Source organism: Labeo rohita, chromosome 24 (genome assembly GCF_022985175.1).
Source record: "Labeo rohita strain BAU-BD-2019 chromosome 24, IGBB_LRoh.1.0, whole genome shotgun sequence".
Taxonomy (NCBI): Eukaryota; Metazoa; Chordata; class Actinopteri; order Cypriniformes; family Cyprinidae; genus Labeo; species Labeo rohita.
Window position 1 is genome coordinate 12,990,295 of NC_066892.1, and position 20,722 is coordinate 13,011,016.

The following is a 20,722-nucleotide window of genomic DNA, read 5'->3' on the forward strand; positions in this document are numbered from 1 at the left end:
TCCAAAGAGGTCAGGGAGGTGCAAACTCAACATTCATAAACCCTCAAACCTGGCTGACTCATGAACAAATGAATGTGTGTATCATTTTAAATGGATAGTTCACCCAAAATTGAAAATGGTTGTCATTTACTCACCCTTATGCCATTTCAAACCCGTAAGATCTTCGTTCATCTTCTGAACACAAATTAAGATATTTTCAATGAAACGCCGGCTGCTGCGTCAGCAGCGCCACACGTATATATTTTTGTACTCTTGTGAATGTGTGATGAAGACAAAAACATTCTTGTAGCTTCATAACATTATGGTTAAACCACTGACGTCACATGGGCTATTTTAACAATGTCCTTACTCCTTTCTGGGCGTTGAACATGGTAGTTGCGTTGCTGTCTATCCAGGGTCAGAAAGCTCTCAGATTTCAGAAAATATCTTTATTTGTGTTGAAGATAAACGAAGGTCTTGAATGGATTGCAAGTCTGAGCCCTGATGATCCTGTGTTGGTCCAATGATAAAGAGTTGCTGATAAATATATTTTTCCTCTCCAGAAGTCATGCCAGTTCCAGAGCAGCCTGCTGAAGCAGAGAACGCCACCATGCTCAGCCCAGGACTGAATGCTTCTAATGGCGATGGATCTGAGACTGAGACCACCTCTGCCATTCTGGCCTCTGTGAAAGAGCAGGTAGGACTTTTAATGTCCACTGTACCACTTCATCTGGCACAAAGCCAGAATTTTTCAGTGGGAAAGTTGAATTCTTTGTAGTTCTGTCCATTACTTATCAGGAGACAGCGGTTATCTGTACACATTTGTCATATTAACTCAGTGCTGGACCTTTTCTGTACACTTTCTGGGAGACAAAGATTAAAAGGGGAATGATAAATACAAGAAAGGCCATTTTGTATGACACTGTGTGCTTGTCAAAGGTAACTGGTTGGAATTGACTATAAAGTTATTCACAGATCTATACTAGAATTAATAATATATAAGCAAAGGCTTAAAATACATTTTTACCTAATTTCTTTTCCCCCCTCTCAATTCAAAAATGAACAATCTTGGCGTAGCGCTAAAACCCTACTGTAATTGTTAGAATGGCCACGGATCAGCATTGTTCAGCTAAAAGTGATTGTGCAGACCAAACCGTAAGTCGTAGAGACTTAAAAATTGGAGGGATGGTAGTACTCACACCGTCTACAACATCACCAAGGCTCACCCCAATCGGCCTGACAGGGGCGCTACAGGAATAAAAAGTATGAAATCACTCATAACTCCTGAACCGGCAGGCTCAAGTGGCTTGTGTGTTGTGTCTGTCCAGAGCATTTCTCAAAAAACATGGCCGCCAATTAATTTTGAGCACCTATTAGACAAGGTTAACAGAGCCCAATCGGTATGAAACTCGTTGGAGATGTTTGACTTATGGCTCTAGAGGGCTGTAAGAATTTTCAATCAAATCAGCCACTAGGTGGCACAAACAAGTTTTTTACACTTCTATAATCATGTGGTGTTTCACACATCCACACTATATTCATGTCATTTGACAGATCTTCTCATACTGAGCAAATTTGCCTCAAGAACCACTGCTGTCAATCAAATTGTCCATGAAATATTCTCCATAATGTAAAAATTGTTTGCCAACTAATCCTAGGTTATTAGCTCAACCTCAATAAAACCACTGCAAGACAATTCTCTGGACTCTCTAGATCAACAATTATCAAACAGGGTCATTTAGAAAAGGGGTGTGGCCAGATATACCAGCCTATAAATTGTAAATGAAACCTCAAAACTTCACAAAACTCAGTGAGCACATACGACAGATGATTCTAAACAAGTACGCAATGTTTTATGGAAATCAGACCATAGGTGGCGCTATAACAGTAATAAAGGTTAAAAACATCATATTTCTATGGTAAATTACTTGGATTTGCCAAAAATTCTCCTTTTAATTATTGATTTAGGTGGTTACAGGCTTGCTAAATAATACATAATTTCTTTTTCGTATGTGCTTAAGTGACTTAAACCACTTGAACAGCGGTAATTGCGCTATTTTTTATTTTTTGTAATGTTTTTGAAAAAAGTCTGCATTTATTTGACCAAAAACACAGTAAAAACTAATATTATGAACAGTTATTCAAAATAGCTGTTTTCCATTTTAATACATTTTAAAATGTTACGTATTCTTGTGATGGCAAATTTGATATTTTCATTTGCTGCACAAGAAACATTATTATGAAAGTTGAAAACAGTTTTGAATACTTCTGTAAAAAAAAGTCTTGAAATAGAATTCTTACGTAACATTATAAATGTATAAATGTATTCATTTCTAAAAAAAAAAAAAATAAAATTACTGACTTCAGTATGTCTGTAAATTCAGAATAATAAAACAATATTTATAAAATACAATTTTTCATATTCTAGTTTGGAGAGGCCGGGGGCTTATTGAGTCAAAGCTCAGGTGTGACATTATTACACCATTTAAAGATCAGGTGCTAAAAGGTGGAGAGAAAACCTGAAATATTTAAAAGGACATTACAGTTGGGGTGAGAAAGTAAGCTGGAGGAAAATGACTGTGTGTGAAGATGAATGTTTGACTCAGGAAATATTCCTGAGGACAAAATCCAGAGCCACCGCAATGAATGCAAATTGAGAGACGGAGGGGGAAATCAGGAAAATGCCATAAAGTCAGAGCCTGCGGAACTGTTACACCTTGGGAATCTGTCTTGGTAATGATTTAATTGACACTACAGTATGCAACATATAATAGCGTGTAATTTGTATTTGATTACATTCTTCATGTTTGCCAAATCCCAGCTCAGCAGTAAAAGGCCACCTGTGTTTTACCCGATGATGGATTTAGTTCAGGCAGCCATTCCCGTCCCACCTGGAACGGCCCGGAAGACTGTGCAGGTGGCACTCCGGCCCAATCCATCACAAAAATTAGCCATTACTTTTATTCATACACAACGGGTTCTCGCTGAGTTGCGCGTCGTACAGACGGCTGGCTCATCACGGCCTAAAAATGTTGATGGCTTCATGTACTGCTTTAATAAAAGCTACATTAAAATCAGAGATGCTGATGCGGCGTTTCACCGAGCAGAACTGAGCATCTGTACGACGCAGTGCTGGGGTTTCATGGTAGATTTGATTAATAAACCTATGTATGTCTGTGAGACACTCACTGTGAGGAGGCTGTGTAAATCAATGCTAGTAATGTTTGGAGACTCACATTTCTCTCTCTAAAGCCCAACCTAGCTCCAAAGGGCACAGTGTACACTTGTAAAACGTCCTTGCACAATTTATAAGTATTGGTTTCGGTTCTTAATGTTGAGTAGTACACAAAAAACATATTTAACCTTTTAAAGCCTAGTATATGAAATTATATTCAGAAATCCTGAAGACTTACTCTCGTATTATTTTGTCATGAATTAATTCACAACAGAAATTCTTTCAATGACTTCTAACCCCACTAGAGAAAAGGACTTGAAATAATACAGTACCCTTCACTGAAAACAGCATTTTTGTACCATGAAATCAAACCCATATTTTTTCAAGAAGAAAAGGCACAATTTATTCATTTTAAGCTTTCCAGTGAAAATATTGCTCTGTTCTGATCACACAAGCAATTAAGGCATTATATTTGCAGCCTTGAGATTTCATTGTAAGGATGTGAGGGTTATTTCTTCGCAATTTCAGACAAGCCCAGGCTGTGTGCAAGCCTCATTATGCCAACTCCTTTCATACATTCAGCACATGTTTGGCCCTCACATATCAGTGGGCTGGGCTCTCTGTAATAAAGCCTTTCATGTTGAATACTCTTGATTAGAAATAAAAAAGCAGAATAGCAGAAGTGCGCTTTATTAAAGGTGCTATTAGGTTGCGCACTGTTAGATCTACCTGTTGCCAGACATCTAAAAGAAAGCTGCTTTACTGAAGTGAACGTAGAAGTCTTGACTGGTCAATATAGGCTTTCAAATTGTTTGATCCCACTTTTAATATGATCTTCCAAATATGTTGATGTATAATTATAAATGTGTTCTTTTTTGTACACTTGATCTTTTTCCTAGCTACTATTACAGTGCTGTTAGATATAACAATTTGGTATACATTTTATCAATAAAATAAGATAATTGATTTGATATCAAATGTATGTAATAATAAAAGTAATAATAATAATAGTTATTATTATTGTAGCTGTTGTTTAAATTGTTTTATTACTAAATATTACATAATTTATTAAAATATGGTTTTATTGACATAATAGTTTAATTAATTCATTAATATTAATAGTTGTATTGTTGATAATGATAAAAGTAATTATTATTATTATTATTATTATTATTATAGTTGTTGTTTAAATTGTTTTATTGCTAAATATTATTACATAAATATTTTATTAAGTAATTGTTTTATTAATTAATTTAATAATATTAATATTTGTGTTGTTGTTAATAATAATAACAATAATATTTTTATTATTATTATTTTACACAGCTTTCTCTGTATATTATAATATTAAAATTTGTGTTAATAGTGATATTATTACTTTGCTCTATCACTAAATATTATTATTGTTTTAATTATTAATAGTTGTATTAATAATCTTAAAACATTCATTAATATTTTCCTTATTATTATATATTATTATATTAATATATTAATGTATTAATATTGCTTTTATAACATCAACAGTGACAACAATAATAATAACAATAACAATAATAATAATTTCACACAGCTTTTTGTATGGTTTTTATAGGATATGACAATATTTGGTCAAGATATAACTATTTAAAAATCTGAAATCTGACATGCACCTTTAAATTTGTCCAAATGAAGTTCTTAGCAATGCATATTACTAATCAAAACTTAAGTTTTATATATCTTCATGAAACATGATCTTAACTTAATATCCAAATGATTTTTGGCATACAAGAAAAATCAATAATTTTGACCCATACAATATATTATTGTTATTGCTACAAATATACCAATGCTACTTATGACTGGTTTTGTGGTCCAGGGTCACATATATAGTTTTAACTACTTTACCATTACATTGCCCCCAATGTGGAATCCCATGCATCATTTTGTTACGGTTTCACAGGGCTTTTCCACACACCCTGCGGCATTTCCCAAGTTTCCATACTGATGCTATTTATGTCTTTGCATAACTTGCTAAATGTGAATCATAGATGCGCCTGGAAATCCCGCTATGGCGGATGTAAACGACTGATGAGATCTTAGGCATGTATCGCTGTAATGACCTCCATCCGCCCCCGTCCTATATAAATCCCCAACCACCACCCCTGAATAGCTCTCAACCACCTCCAGCCCGTCCTGCCACTCACGCACGTTGAGCGGGGGCCTGTGGGATTACACCCGAGAGCAATCACCATAAACAGCACCATCATTGTAATCACCATCCTCATCACCGCACCCATCAAAATGGTAATGCACTTCAGCGGCGGATCGCTGATTCGGTGTGTTCTTGAGTAAACCCTCTTATGCATTCTAGTACAGCACGTCACCCACACAGGCCCTGCGAAAAGACGCGACTCGGTGGCTTCTGTGATCCGTATCATGCGTGACTTCGTGTCAGCGCTGCCTGGGAGTTTCGCAAAATCTGTATAGAGTCTAGTGAGATGGAGAAGGAGGCCTCATAAATATGTATGTCATGCAAATGACCATCCGTCTTGTGTGTTTTCTTTGAAGTGATGTGTGTGATCTCAACAGGAGGCGGCAGTTGTGTGTCCCAATCAAGTTGCCAGTGTTAGGCGATCTTATAAATGAAGCTATCCTATTTTGGACGCGACGGCTCGCTCAAAGAGATTGATTGGGAAGGGGCTGCATCTACTAAATTGAGCCGGTGTAAGTGGATGCGTGGGACAGGTCTCGGTGAGTAAGCTGAGATGAAAGGCAAGCTTTTATTTTGATATTAGACGGCGCGCCGCCCAGAGTTTCTGTGATCAGTGCATTTGTTTCACACGAGACTGCTGTGGATCATATTACAGAAAGGAAACTAGATGGCAAATTATAGAGGGAATTAATAAATACAAATAAACACTTGTTACTTATAAAGCCCCCCAAAAGGCATTGTTGTAACTAAAATAGTTTTTGATTGAAGCATGGTGTACAATATAATTAAAAAGGTACATTTGATTAGTTCATTGATTGTTTTGCAAAAAGTAGGTGTTGCTGATCTGAATGTAATCTATTCCTGACAGCCGCTCTTGAGTAGGCTTCTTGATGAAGGACATGAAATTTGAATGTCAAGATCACCAGGAAGAACATCTTGACTTCCCAAAGTGTTTCTTCATCAAATGTCAATATTTGCTATTATTACCATATCCAGCGTTACCATTAACCAGCATTAAAAGATTCCATTAGCTATTAGCAATATTTTAGAAATTGGGTCTCAATGCCTTTGCGAAAGATTTCTGTACCCATTCAAAATCCAAGATGAATGTTTTCTTAAGGTGCTTATAGACATCCAGCACTAACCTAAAAAGATTGATTTCAGCTGAGGAAACTTTTAGTTTGTAGCTTCAGCTGGTCTGACTGTCCTTGTGTTTTATTGAATGGTGCATTGTTGATACTCAAGGGTATACGTTAAAGGGCATCTGGACTTGGAACCAGCAGAAAGGCAGGAAGCCAGTAAAGCTTACGTTAGTCAATTCTGAGAGTATTTTTCTCAGATAAATCTAAATGTCATTGACTCTCAGTTTGGAAGTTATTCAGCATTTCACCATGTTATTGTTGAATTGAGGTTCAGCAAGAGCTTAACTTTGATCCCATCTCCACAAGTAACAGCCAGTTTTCTAAGCTTTAATATTGGTTTCACAGCATAATATTAACCAATTGTGCATTGGCACACCGATCTATCTATCTATCTATCTATCTATCTATCTATCTATCTATCTATCTATCTATCTATCTATCTATCTATCTATCTATCTGTCTATTATGAATGAGTCCATGCATCCATGTATCCATTCATCCGTCTGTCCATGCGTCCATCCATCTGTCTGTCTGTCTGTTGTCCGTCCATCTGTCTATCTATCTGACCATTCATCCGTCCATGCGTCCGTCCATTTGTCTGTCCATCTATCTATCTATCATGGATGCGTCCGTTCGTCGGTCTGTCCATGCGTCCATCCGTCTGTCTGTCCAGCCATCCGTCTATCTATTGTGACGAGTCGGCTGCCTCCCCCCTAATTATTATCGTCACCCCGTCCGTAATCGCCACCCTTCACCAGGCTCCCGACGGGAGTAGGCGTGCGAGAGAGGAGGGGCGCTGAAACACCCAGGTCTGGCGGCGTGTGATGAGGCACACCTGATGTGAATGAAGCCTCATCACCGCCGCTGTTAAAATGCCGAGCGCGCCTCTCCTCGGGAGACTGGTTACTTCCCCGTGCATGCACCCTGGTGTCCTCGTGGGTCCAGGAAGGGAGCGTAGAGGGATCGAGCGCCGCCGACATGATGGACGAGCTGCCGGACCCGCAGTCCGGACGTGAAGCCGCACCCAGACGGCTGCGGGCTAGGATGCCGGGCCGATTTACCCGCCTCAGGAAGTGCCGTGATGAAAGGTGGATGAAGCTGCTGAAGGAAGCCGCTACCCCTCGTGCCGTGGACCTCGGCGGGGAGCGAGAGCGGCCGCCGGACTCCGCCCCTTACTTGGACCCTTCCCTTCTGAACACTGCCCCTCCTTCACGGAACCCTTGCACGTTGAGGACACCAAATCCCCTATTTATTTTGGACACTTTTATTCCCCCCTTTGGACACTTTTGTTTATACTGTTTAATAAAAGCCTCTCCGAGGCCTGACGTCACGCCCACTGTGTCTGTCGTTTTGCTCCTCTTGCCACACTATCTATCTGACCGTTCATCTGTCTATCTATCTATCTGTCTGTCTGTCTGTCTGTCTGTCTGTCTGACCGCCTGTCCATTCATCCATGCATCCAATCGTCCATCCATTCATCTATCTATCTATCTATCTATCTATCTATCTATCTATCTATCTATCTATCTATCTATCTATCTATCTATCTATCTGTCTGTCTATCTGTCTATCTATTTATCTGTCTGTCTGTCTATCTATTTATCTGGCTGTCTATCTATCCGACTGTTCATCCGTCCATGCGTCTGTCCCTCTATCTATCTATCTATCTATCTATCTATCTATCTATCTTTCTATCTATCTATCTGTCTGTTTGTCTGTCTGTCTGTCTGACCGCCTGTCCATTCATCCATGCGTCCGTTCGTCCATCCATTTATCTATCTATCTGTCTGTCTGTCTATCTATCTATCTGTCTGTCTATCTGTCTATCTATTTATCTGGCGGTCTGTCTATCTATTTATCTGGCTGTCTATCTATCCGACTGTTCATCCGTCCATGCGTCTGTCCCTCTATCTATCTATCTATCTATCTATCTATCTATCTATCTATCTATCTATCTGTCTGTCTGTCTGACCGCCTGTCCATGCATCCATGCGTCCGTTTGTCCATCTCTCTATCTATCTATCTATCTATCTATCTATCTATCTATCTATCTATCTATCTATCTATCTATCTATCTATCTATCTATCCATGCGTCCATTTGTCCGTCTGTCCATGCGTCCATCTATCTGTCCGACTGTCCGTCCATCCATCTGTCTACCTGCTATCTATATTTAATACAAGATTCAACAGTGTCAGTGTAATAATGAGTCACAATATATTATTCCGTGAATACAGCTGTAAAAAGCAAAAAACACATTTCAGATGATTCGATGAACGGAAGTGAAAATACAGTGTTTTTCAAAGTCAATTTTGAACCCTGTCACCTTGTATTATAATATCCGAAGTTTCTTAAAAAAAAAAATAAATAAATGTAGAAACAAAATTAGCATTTTTCAGTGGCCGTTGCAATGCACCTAGCACCACAACATCTCAGAATGTGACATTTTCCTGTTATATGAACATGGAGAATGACACGCTGTTTGGTAAACACAGTGTTACATACCGACTGCGTCATACAGGCCTCGCTTGCCTCAGATACACACGCTGTCACTGCTTCTATATCACACATACCCTCTCCATTGCTCCCAGAAACACTCATACGCTCACAAAAGGACGAGCGTCATGCAAATCCTATATTGCACCATTTTGGACCAGAGAGTGAAAAGAGTGCGTAAGCAAGAGAGAACGAGCACTCGTGCAACAAAGAGAAATGAATATGTCACACATGGAGCAGACACGTGTGTGGTAGGAGGCCTCGGGGGCCTGTCAGTAATGGTTGGCCTCAGGGAAGAACAGCATAATGTTGTCAGTGTTGAGTGGATCACTACAGCAACCAGAGAGCGGGCAGGCTGTTTCCTCTGTGAAAATCACCCCGCACCCTCCCATCTCGACCTGTCTGCCTCCACGGCACAGCCAGTTTGCTGTCCCTTTCAGAGCTCTGGCCTCCTGTCTGTCGGTTAATCTGGGTTACAGCTCAGCTTTGTGCTTCTTGTGCTCACACTGGGCGCAGCGACTCGGCTCATTGTGTGTTTGTATCTGTTTATTTAGTTTTCTGACGCTTTGTTTATTCGCTCTGTCGTCAGTGAATCCCTAATGAAGTTTAACAGGCGACCGTTTGCATGAACGCTGACCTAGAATCAACTCCATTGAGCAATTGTAATCAACTGTGAATGTGTGTATTCGCATTGTGATATTGGATACCAGGTAAAGTGGTGTGGGACATCATAAAATTATGTTTATGGATGTTGGCTTGTTTTGTGTACACTATCATTATTGAATTGATTGTATCTTAATTAGAAACTGACCATGCAGAAAATGTCCTTCATCGACGTTCTTCAAGAAGGCGTTGCAAATAAGAGTCTCACCACTAGGTGGCGAAAGTATTAAAGTTGAACTTGAGCCTTGGACGTTAATGTGAATCAAAATGGACACTTTTTACTTTCTTAATGCACATTTCTGGTCTGTTTGTGCACAAAATATCACAATGTCCTGTTTTAGTACGCGTGGTTTCGCCTCCTCCATCTTATATCTCTTCACATAGAGATGTTAGATATGGGCCTCATGTTACCTGACCTTTTTTTGATGAAGGTGTTACCCCTTACTTGAATAAGGCTTTAAGTGAATCTCTTCATCTTAGCGCCTTAAGGACACTAAGTTTTAAGAATATTTTGATATTTTGACTTCTCAGGGGCACTATGGTGTTTAGTAGCTTCTGCAGCGGCCTGCTATTTTCTGTTTCTACAGTCAGGAGGATTTCCTGTCCTCCAGGAGCTAGCTGGCCTTTGGTCTTATTGTAACTGCACTTAGGTGGGTTGGAGTTGCATGACAAATACACACACTCACACATGCAGCAACAGCAGAAGCAAAGCATGATGGGGGCAGGGAGAGGTGCTGAGCCCAGGTGTCACTAATCAGTGTGTCCTTTTAGGCATTAATGAGGTTGCTCTGGTAACACTGGTTGCCACAGTTTTTCTGTACAGCGACAAAATAGATATGCAGTACAGGAATTTAGAAGAAATGCCAAATGCAAACAGTGTTTATAGATTTTGTATTTTTTAAAGGTGTCAGTTACCCATAACTGTAACAATAGGCCTATTAAACAAATTAAGGTAATCATTTATTCATTTTTTTTAATAAAATACTACTCTCACACTTTAATTCTCTATAAAACCAATTTATTAATATGCAGTATGAGTAATTCATTTGCGAACCAGACTCAATAAAAAGAACCAATCGTTTCGAAGAGACATTTGTGGTTATGCTGTATGGATTTAAACTGATAGTTCACCCAAAAGGCAAATTATGTTGTTAATTACTCACCCTCATGTTGCTGCAAACTTCTAAGACCTTGTGTTCTGAAGATGAAGGTCTTACGGGTTTGAAACAACATGAGAGTGAATAATCAATGACAGAATTTTAATTTTTGGGTGTACTGTCCCTTTAATTCCCTAAAAAGAACCAGCGCATAAGTGTCATTCGTTTGGGAATCGGACTACACTGCTCCTGCTAAATTGACTTGATTCACTCAAAAGAACCAGTTCATAAGAATCATTATGTCTGGAATCGGACTACACTGCTTGCGCTTTATGGATTTGATTCACTAAAAAGAACAAGCTCATAAGAGTCATTCACTCGGGAATCGGACTACACTGCTTGCGCTCTATGGACTTGATTCACTCAAAAGAACCAGTTCATAAGAATCATTCGGTCTAGAATCAAACTGCGTTAATTGCGCTGATTTAATTCACTAAAAAGAACCAGCGCATAAGAGTCGTTCGTATGGGGATAGAACTGCATTGCTCACATTGTATGGACTTGATTCACTCAAAAGAATCAGTTCATAAGAGTAATTCGGTCTGGAATCAGTCAACATTGATTGTGCTTTATGGATTTGGTTCACTAAAAAGAACCAGCACATTAGAGTCATTTGTTCAGGAATCGGATTACTGTTTGAGCTGTATGGACTGATTCACTCAAAAGAACCAGTTCCTAAGAATCATTCAGTCTGGAATCAGTCGACATTGATTGCGCTTAATAGATTTGATTCACCAAAAAGAACCAGCTCATTAGAGTCATTTGTTCAGGAATCGGACTACTGCTTGAGCTGTATGGATTGATTCACTCAAAAGAACCAGTTCAGAAGAATAATTCAGTCTGCAATCGGACTACATTGCTTGCGCTTTATAGATTTGATTCACTAAAAAGATCAGCTCATAAGAGTCATTCATTCAGGAATTGGACTACACTGCTCGCACTGTATGGACTTGATTCACTCAGAAGAACCAGTTAATAAGAGTCATTCGGTCTGGCATCGGACTAGATTAATTGCGCTGATTTGATTTACTAAAAAGAACCAGCTCATAAGAGTAATTTGTTTGGGAATCTGACTAAACTGCTTGTACTGTATGGACTTGATTCACTCAACAGAACCAGTTCATAAAAGTAATTCAGTGTGGAATCAGACAACGCTGCTCGTGTTGTATGGACTTAATTCACTAAAAAGGACCAACTCATAAGAGTCATTAGTTTGGGAATCAGACTACACCGCTCACATTGTATGGACTTGATTTACTCAAAAGAACCAGCTTATAAGAATCATTCGGCTACATTGATTATGCTTCATGGCCAGATATTGCTCATACATTTGCAGGATGTCTGTTAAAGATCACTTGACCTGGAAAGCATCTGCTGTGTACAAACACCTGACAGACATCTTTAAGATGTCAGTTTTACATACATTCTAAATCATAAACATCTAATAAAGATCTGTTTGACATCTGATATGAAATGTCCTATAGACATATTGCAGATGAGCAAACACTAAAAAAATGAGGGAGGGAAACGTTGTGTTCTAACCACCACGTCTCCTTTGCATTGGCGGCAAAATGCACATGCGAGAACCGTTAATGGAACCGAACGTCTTTCCTGAACAGGTTATCTGTTCCAACACGGTTTCAAGTCCCAATATTGCAGGTAAGAACAACTGTGTGTTGACAAACATTTGCAGCAAGCTTGTTATTGTCCAGAATGCGTGTAGATTCGTGTTTGATGCGACACTATGGTACATGTACATGCTTGTTCGCTGACGAGTTGCTGTCGAAAACATTGATCATTTCCAAAGAGACACGCAGAGCTAAGAATCTATAAGAAAAAACACGACTGGCCTGCCTACCTTTGTTTATAGGCATGACAGGAGATGTTCTGTCACTCTGTCCTTGAACATAAGCTCGTATGAATGTTATCAGGAAAGCGCATGTTGGAGATGATTGTACGGGACATGTGCATTGTTAGCCCTGAGGCCTTCACTGGGGAATTGGCAGAGCTTTGCGCAGTTTTAGATTCGAGATATCAACAGGCCAATCTTGAGTTACCACAGCTGACAGACTATTTGTGTTAATCCAGAGACAGAGGCTGTCAAACATTAGTGCTGTACATCACGTCCTCTCTGCAACATGGAGAAAATAATAACTGTCGGTTGTGACTCCTGCAGAGTGAAAAAGTGCTGCATGTTGATTATGCAATCTGCAAATGCAGCTTCAACATTGTGCTTAGCTTCATGGTGCAGTCATTTTACTTGCTCATACATTTTTACTCTTAAAGAGAATCTGGAGGTCTTAACAGAGGGTAATGAATCTTTGAGGTTTCAATCACTGATTCATCGTATGTTTGTTGTCGGCGGCATTAGTAGACTGTCATGCAAAATGCTCTTTTTATTGTGCTTGTGGTGAATCTAATTTGAGTTGTACACAATAACATTGCAAATTGAAAATTGCTTTTTAAATTAGTAATTGCATGTTGGATGAGACCTTTTAGTAATCTGGGTGTCTCTTTAAGGTCATGGTAATTCAACCTTAACTAAATGGGCTGTGATCAGAATTTTTCAGTGCTTTTGGCTGTTAAATAATTAAACCGTGGAATGAAAGCATATGACGCCTATTAATTGACATCAAATTGTCTTTGCTTCTTTAACTGGCTTTCATATTTAGAATTTCACAGGAGCAGGGGAAAATGTGCAATTCTGGGCTGCAAAAAGGATTTTATTTTAATAATATTAATCAATTAGTAATGTTATTGATCAGTTCTTTGTAATATGAAATGAGAGTGGTATAAAAACCTAATGTTTGGAAACAGATTTCTCAGGTTCACCTCTATTTCACTATTAAAATGGAATCCAGGAAAATGTAAAAGAGGAAAAAATGGAATGCAGAAAAATTTAACTGAAAGGGGGAAAAAATCATATCCCAGATAGCACACGTACTTCTGCAAGATGTCTGTTAAAGATCACTTGATCTGGAAAGCATCTGCTGTGTACTAACATCTGACAGACGTCTGTAAGATGTTGGTTTTACATACATTCTGAATTATAAACATCTTAAAGACATCTAGTAGACATCTATTTGACATCTGATAGGAAGCGTCCAATAGACGTATTGCAGATGAGCAAACACACTATAAAATACATCTTGCAGATGTCAAATAGACGTCTCCATGATGTACGTGTGCTATCAGGAATTATTAATATAATGAAAACTAATTATATCCCACATAGCACGCATACATCTGCAAGATGTCTGTTAAAGATCACTTGATCTAGAAAGCATCTGCTGTGTACAAACATCTGACAGATGTAAGATGTCAGTTTTACATACGTTCTGAATCATAAATATATTAAACACATCTAGTAGATGTGTATTTGACATCTGATAGAAAACGTCCAATAGATGTATTGCAGATGAGCAAACACTCTATAAAATACATTTTGCAGATGTCAAATAGACATCTCTATGATGCACGTATGCTATCAGGGATTATTATTAATATGAAAACTAATCATATCCCAGATAGCATACGTACATTTGCAGGATGTCTGTTAAAGATCACTTGATCTGGAAGGCATCTGCTGTGTATAAACATCTGACAGACATCTGTAAGATGTCGGTTTTACATACATTTTGAATTATAAACATCTTAAAGACATCTGGTAGATATCCATTTGACATCTGATAGGAAACGTCTTATAGATGTATTGCAGATGAGAAAACACTCTATAAAATATGTCTTGCAGATGTCAAATAGACGTCTTCATGATGTATGTATGCTATCAGGTATTATTATTAATATGAAAACTAATCATATCCCAGATAGCACACGTATGTCTGCAAGATGTCTGTTAAAGATCTCTTGATCTGGAAAGCATCTGCCGTGTACAAACATCTTACAGACATCTTTCAGATGTCAGTTTTACATACATTCTAAATTATAAACATCTTAAAGGTATCTAATAGACGTCTGTTTTACATCTGATAGGAAACATCCAATGCTCTAAAAAAAATATGTTTCGCAGATGTAAATGCAGACATCAGATAGACATCTTTGTGATGTACGTATACTATCAGGGAATGATGCCATTAACAAGCATCTCTTTTAATTCCAATTATTTAGTCAGTTATGAAATCTTGTGGATGTTCTGAATCCTTAAGAGAAAGTAAAAGGATTCCACTCTGTATTTACTCTTTTCTGCCTTCGATATTTGAGGATACCCGGATATTTTTTTTCATTATCATCCTCGCTCTGATTGCTATCTCTGTTTGGTCTCCTTTCAGCTCTGTTGATGGATTCTTGTAATATGCAGAACCTCATCAAAGACTCCCTTGAGCAACTAGTTAGTTCTTCGAGGACATTCAGGATAGATTTAATGAACATGCAAGCTCACAAGACGAGAGGTTGTTTTTGTGTCTTGTTTGTCTTTTCTTTGCATCTCACTTTTGATCTTGCCACTAGGCACACAACTTATATATCTCTATAACACTAGCCTAAATTACTGTGGGAATAAATGGGCTGGTAATCAGCATCCATGCATCGCAGGGTATTGGAAAGGAAAGAAAAGGACGAATAGTGTGATTTTTCACCCTAATTATCTTTTATTTTCTTATTCTTGTTTGGTTGTACTGTAATAGCTGATATAATGGCTTCACAGTTGTGTATCGTCTTGCTGCGGCATATCATATATCAAATTAAACTGCGGTGTCCCATACAAACCTAAACAAACCTACATATGCAATGTCTTCTTCCTTAGCTGCCGGGGGCCATTTTGTGATTCAGCATTCTGTTTGACCATGAGGCAAGTTGGCAGCTGCCCCTTTAATCTCTCACCTCTAAGCTTTGATAGATGCGCCCATGACTCAGGCTTACATCCCAGTCTGCCTGATAATGAATGTGCTTTCCTCGTGCCTGAGGGAGAGCAGATACGCTCCCTTTAGGCTAAATCACAAGTTAGCTTTATCGACGAGGATTCGGTGCTTTTTCAGGGTTTTCCAGTGTAAACCTTGAGAAATTTCCCAGCATTCACTGTGATGGGAGCAGGAGATCTTTGGTACCATTTTATGTTGTATTACCCTGAATGAAGAAGTGTTTGTGGTGTCTTTCGGCTTTTAATGTGAATTTTGATTAAAGTAGATATGCAAGATCATATGCGTCACTCTATTCAAAATCTGTGACCTTGTATGTTTGTGTTGTGACCTTGAGATCATTATTTTGCAGAGATTTTGTCCATCTGTATTTCTATAAAACAATTATTTTTGGTGCAGGTTTTAGCAATATCATCATTATGAAATATCAGATATATATATATATATATACACTGTGTGCAGAATTATTAGGCATGTTGATATTCTGGTCATATTTTTTTTCCAAACACATTTTACCAATTCCAAACCACATCAGTCTTAATAACTACTGTTAATTTTGTGTTTAATCATTTATATGTGATATATAATTGTCCGTGAAGGCTGGAAGTGAAAAACTCCTTATATTCAGGTGTGCAGAATTATTAGGCATGTTTTCGTTTACAGCTAAAATGAGCCAAAAAAGAGATTTAACCCAGACTGAAAAGTCCAAATTATTAAATGCCCATGAGAAGAATGCAATACTAATGCATTACAAGAATTTGCAAAGTTAAGGCTTGACCATTGGACAGTGAAATGCTTGTTGAGTCTGCATGGTCAGAAAAAACAGGTGGAGAAGAAAAGATGCATGTTAACTGCAAAAGAATTAGGAATTAAGGTGAAGAATTAGGTGTGACACCATCAGGAACCGTTTCCAGTTCTCCAGCGCCGCCATTTTCCAGAACTGCAACCTACCTGGAGTCTTCAGAAGTTCAATGTGTCAGGTTCTCAGAGACTTTGCTTGGTAAAAAATCCTAAAAAATGCCCCTGACTTAATAAGAATAACAAGCTGACGTCTTGTGAAATACATGAAGACAGTTTTTTTATATGCTTTAGAGACAGATAAGTTGAGAGTGACTCTTGAAGGACAAGCATCACATCCTCTTGTACCTCTGATTCAAGAATTTATCTTCTAAAATCTGGCAGTAAGTTTTGGGAGTTCATTTTAGTCCATCTCTGCAAGTCAGACTTTTCAGGATAAGAGACTAAACATGAACTCCCAAAACTTAAAATCTCTTTTTTGGCTCATTTTAGCTGTAAACGAAAACATGCCTAATAATTCTGCACACCTGAATATAAGGAGTTTTTCACTTCCAGCCTTCACGGACAATTATATATCACATATAAATGATTAAACACAAAATTAACAGTAGTTATTAAGACTGATGTGGTTTGGAATTGGTAAAATGCGTTTGGAAAAAAAATATGACCAGAATATCAACATGCCTAATAATTCTGCACACAGTGTACATCGTGCATGTTATTTTTTTCTTTTTACATTCGGATTACGTCATCAAATGCTCACTTAAAGCTAATCTTTAAAAATACTAATAATTAATAAAAAACAAATGTAATTTTTATTAGATCTCAAAATGAATATATATTATCTGTACTGTGCAACATACCTAAATCCACTTGTAGCCAATGTTGTTGTTGTAACTATAATTAAAAGTATTAAAAATGATATTAATTATTGAAATAACAAAACAAAATAAAATAAAATAAAATAAATAGTGAGTAAAAATGTAAACTAAAAAATGTAACATGAATATAAGAAATGCCTTTACAGTTAACTGAAATAAAATAATTTAAGTACTAAAATGACTAAAACTAAATATATTTATAGATATAAAGTAAATTTACAAATAAATAGAAATCTAAAAAAAATAATAATTAGAAATACACAGAAATTAAAATTCTGGGCCAAAACTGAAAATTCAGAATGTACTTGGCCGGAAACCGAAACTGAAACCGAAAATGCTGTGTAATAATTATTTATTGTTTTATTAAATAACATAAAGTACTTTTTTTTAAAGACTTTTTAATATAACTCACTATTTTTAAAGCCAATAAAATAACCACACTTTTATTAGAAGTAACACAATAAAATTGGACAGAATGTATTAATATTAAATATAAATCTATAATTTTTATTCTGTTCTATGCAGCAGAATCAAATAATAACTTTTATTATTATTATTATTAATTATCTAAATAACATATAGTCCTAAAAAGCTTATATATTTTGGTATATTTGCCATTTTTGGTGGCCAAAATTTTATTGCATCCCTGAAAAATAATTAAAATGGCAAAAACACAAAATAAAATTACATGACTAGAATTAAATTGAAAAATTAAATGATAAACAATAATTGAAAATGTTAGTAAATGCTATAATGTACATAAATAATCCTAAAATAAGACAGCTTGTAGCACTTAAAATGAGTTCAGTTTTATTTATTTATTTAGACAAAAATACTTAAATTATTACACAAATTATTTTATTATTTAATTTATTTGAAAAAAGTTGGTATCGCCATAATTTTAACATTAGCGCATACCTAATGACAATATCACACACCAATCATGCAGGATTTGACTAGTATAATTCGTGATAAATTGTGAAGATCATAAATTAAATGAAATTATTCTGAGATAAAAGTCAGAATTACGAGATATAAATTTGTAATTGTGAGAAAAAAAGTCTGAATTGCGAGTTTATATTCTGCAGTTGTGAGTTTATATCCTGCAATTCTGAGACAAAGTCATAATTGCAAGAAAAAAATAAGAGTTGTGAGATATAAATTTGCAATTGCAAGAAAAAAAGTAAAAATAGCAAAATTATGTCTGCAAGTTTATATGGGAGTTTACATCTTGCAATTCTGACTTCACACATCGCAATTCTGAAAAAAAAGTCAGAATTATGAGGGGGAAAAATCAGAATTGCATGAATTACAAGATATGAACTTGTGAGATATAAACATTTTTCAGTTTCAGATGAAAGCAACTTGGTGTTAAACACATTCACACTGACCCATTTCAGTCAGGCAGACGTCACACGGGTCCCCCTACATTAGCTGTCAGCGAAACACAGCCACTGATCCGACATGACAGTCCACCTTAAAACTACAGCAAATCCAAAATACACAACACACGCAAAGAGCACCATTTTGGAATGACAGCTACATCCCATTATTCATAATATCACATGCTGCTTTTCACTATTAAATTGAACCATGTGGGAAAACTCCCTGACAGCAGCATATGTCTAAATTGTAAATAGCGGGTTTGGTAATAAGGGCAACATTTTTTGGGGAATAGAACTGTCTGGTTTGATTTGTGCAGACGCTGGGAGCCTCAGCAGGACCGGTCCACAATTGGATGTTTTAGTCAGTTCTGTTCAGACCGAGAGAAAGAAACATATTTGCTACCTGTCTCGGAAAGTGTTTGGTCTTCTTTCTTAGAAAGCAGATAGTCATGGAGCCGGCTTTGAAGTTGCTCTTCTGTTTGTCAGTGCATTTTAAAGAAGATTGCTTAGAACTGTGTCCAGTCTTTGTGAAACTTCGGACATGTGGTCACTTGTATCTGTACATCCATATAAAGGTGGAAGCATTGCGTTCTCAAATCAGCGCTTCTCTGGGTTTGCTTCAGGATGTACGTTTTACATTTATGCAAGTTGTTTATTGTATAAAATTAAACAAAAGTCTCCTTAAATGCATTCCTGTAGCTCAAACAGTTGAGCAGGATCATGTGTTCAGTTCCCAGGAATTGCATGAAACTGATCAAATGTGAACCTTCAATGCAACATAAGTTGCTTTGAATAAAAGCTTCTGCCAAATTCAGAAATGTAAATGTTAAATTACCATAAATGGCATAGGTGGCCAGTAATTAAACCTAAAGCTCACTGTGCTTGATGTAGACTGTATGTATCCTCAGCATATTCATATTTAATGTAATCTTGTAATGTAATCATATTTTCTATTACGGCAATTCTGTTTTGGCATCTGTCTGTAATTAGATGATTATGTTGTTACAATCTGTAAAAATAGTTTGGAAGCTCGTTTCTGCCACTGAATTAAAAAAAAAAAAAGAAATCATTGCGACTTTTTATCTTACAATTCCAACTTCTTTTCTCAGAACTGTGAGTTAATTTTGACTTTATAACACAAAATTGAGTTATTAAATGAGATTTGTGACATATAAACTTGCAATTCTGAGAAAATATCAGTCTTTTTTCCCTCTTGGATCTGGACTTTATGACTCGCAGTTGTGAGTTTATATCTCACAGTTCTGAATTTATAACTCGCAATTGATAAAAGTCAAAATTGCGAGAAAAAATTCAGAATTGCCTGATGTGAACTCGCAATTGTGAGAAAAAAAAAACAAAGGGCAATTTTATATCCTGCAATTGTGAGTTCATATTTCACAATTCTGATTATTTAGAGTATATCTCACAATTATGATTTTATAACTTGCACTTGTGAGAAACAAGGTGTCAGAATTGTGACTTCATTTATGAGAATTGCAAGTTTATCTCAGAGTTCTTACTTTATAACTCAATTGCAAGTTTATATCATGCAATTGCGAGAAAAAAGTCAGAATTGCGAGAAGAAAAGTCAAAATTGCAAGATATAAACTCGCAACTGCAAGAAAAAAGTCAGAATTGTGACTCTGTTTATCAGAATTGCAAGTTTATTCTTGCAATTCTGACTTTATAACTTACAATTACGAGTTTATATCATACAATTCTGAGAAATAAAGTCAGAATTGCAATATATAATCTTGTAATTGCAAGAAAAAAATCAGGCTTGCAAGATATAAACTTGCAATTGCGATGAAGTCAGAATTGCAACTTCATTTATCATAATTGCAAATTTATCTCATAATTCTCACTATATAACTTAATTGCAAGTTTATGTCATGCAATTCTAAGAAAAAAGTCAGAATTGCAAGGGGAAAAAAGTCAAAATTGCAAGAAATAAACTCGCAATTGCAAGAATATGTCAGAAC

The 20,722-nt window shown here is 36.8% G+C and overlaps 1 protein-coding gene across 1 annotated transcript in view; it reads left to right on the forward strand.

Annotated features, from left to right (window-relative positions):
* The window catches only part of ctnnd2a (catenin (cadherin-associated protein), delta 2a), a 394,266-nt gene that overhangs the window by 27,027 nt on the left and 346,517 nt on the right, over positions 1–20,722 (forward strand). The window contains 1 exon segment of the mRNA XM_051098760.1: positions 543–676. Coding sequence (XP_050954717.1) covers positions 548–676 — 129 coding nt within the window. The 5' untranslated portion in view covers positions 543–547.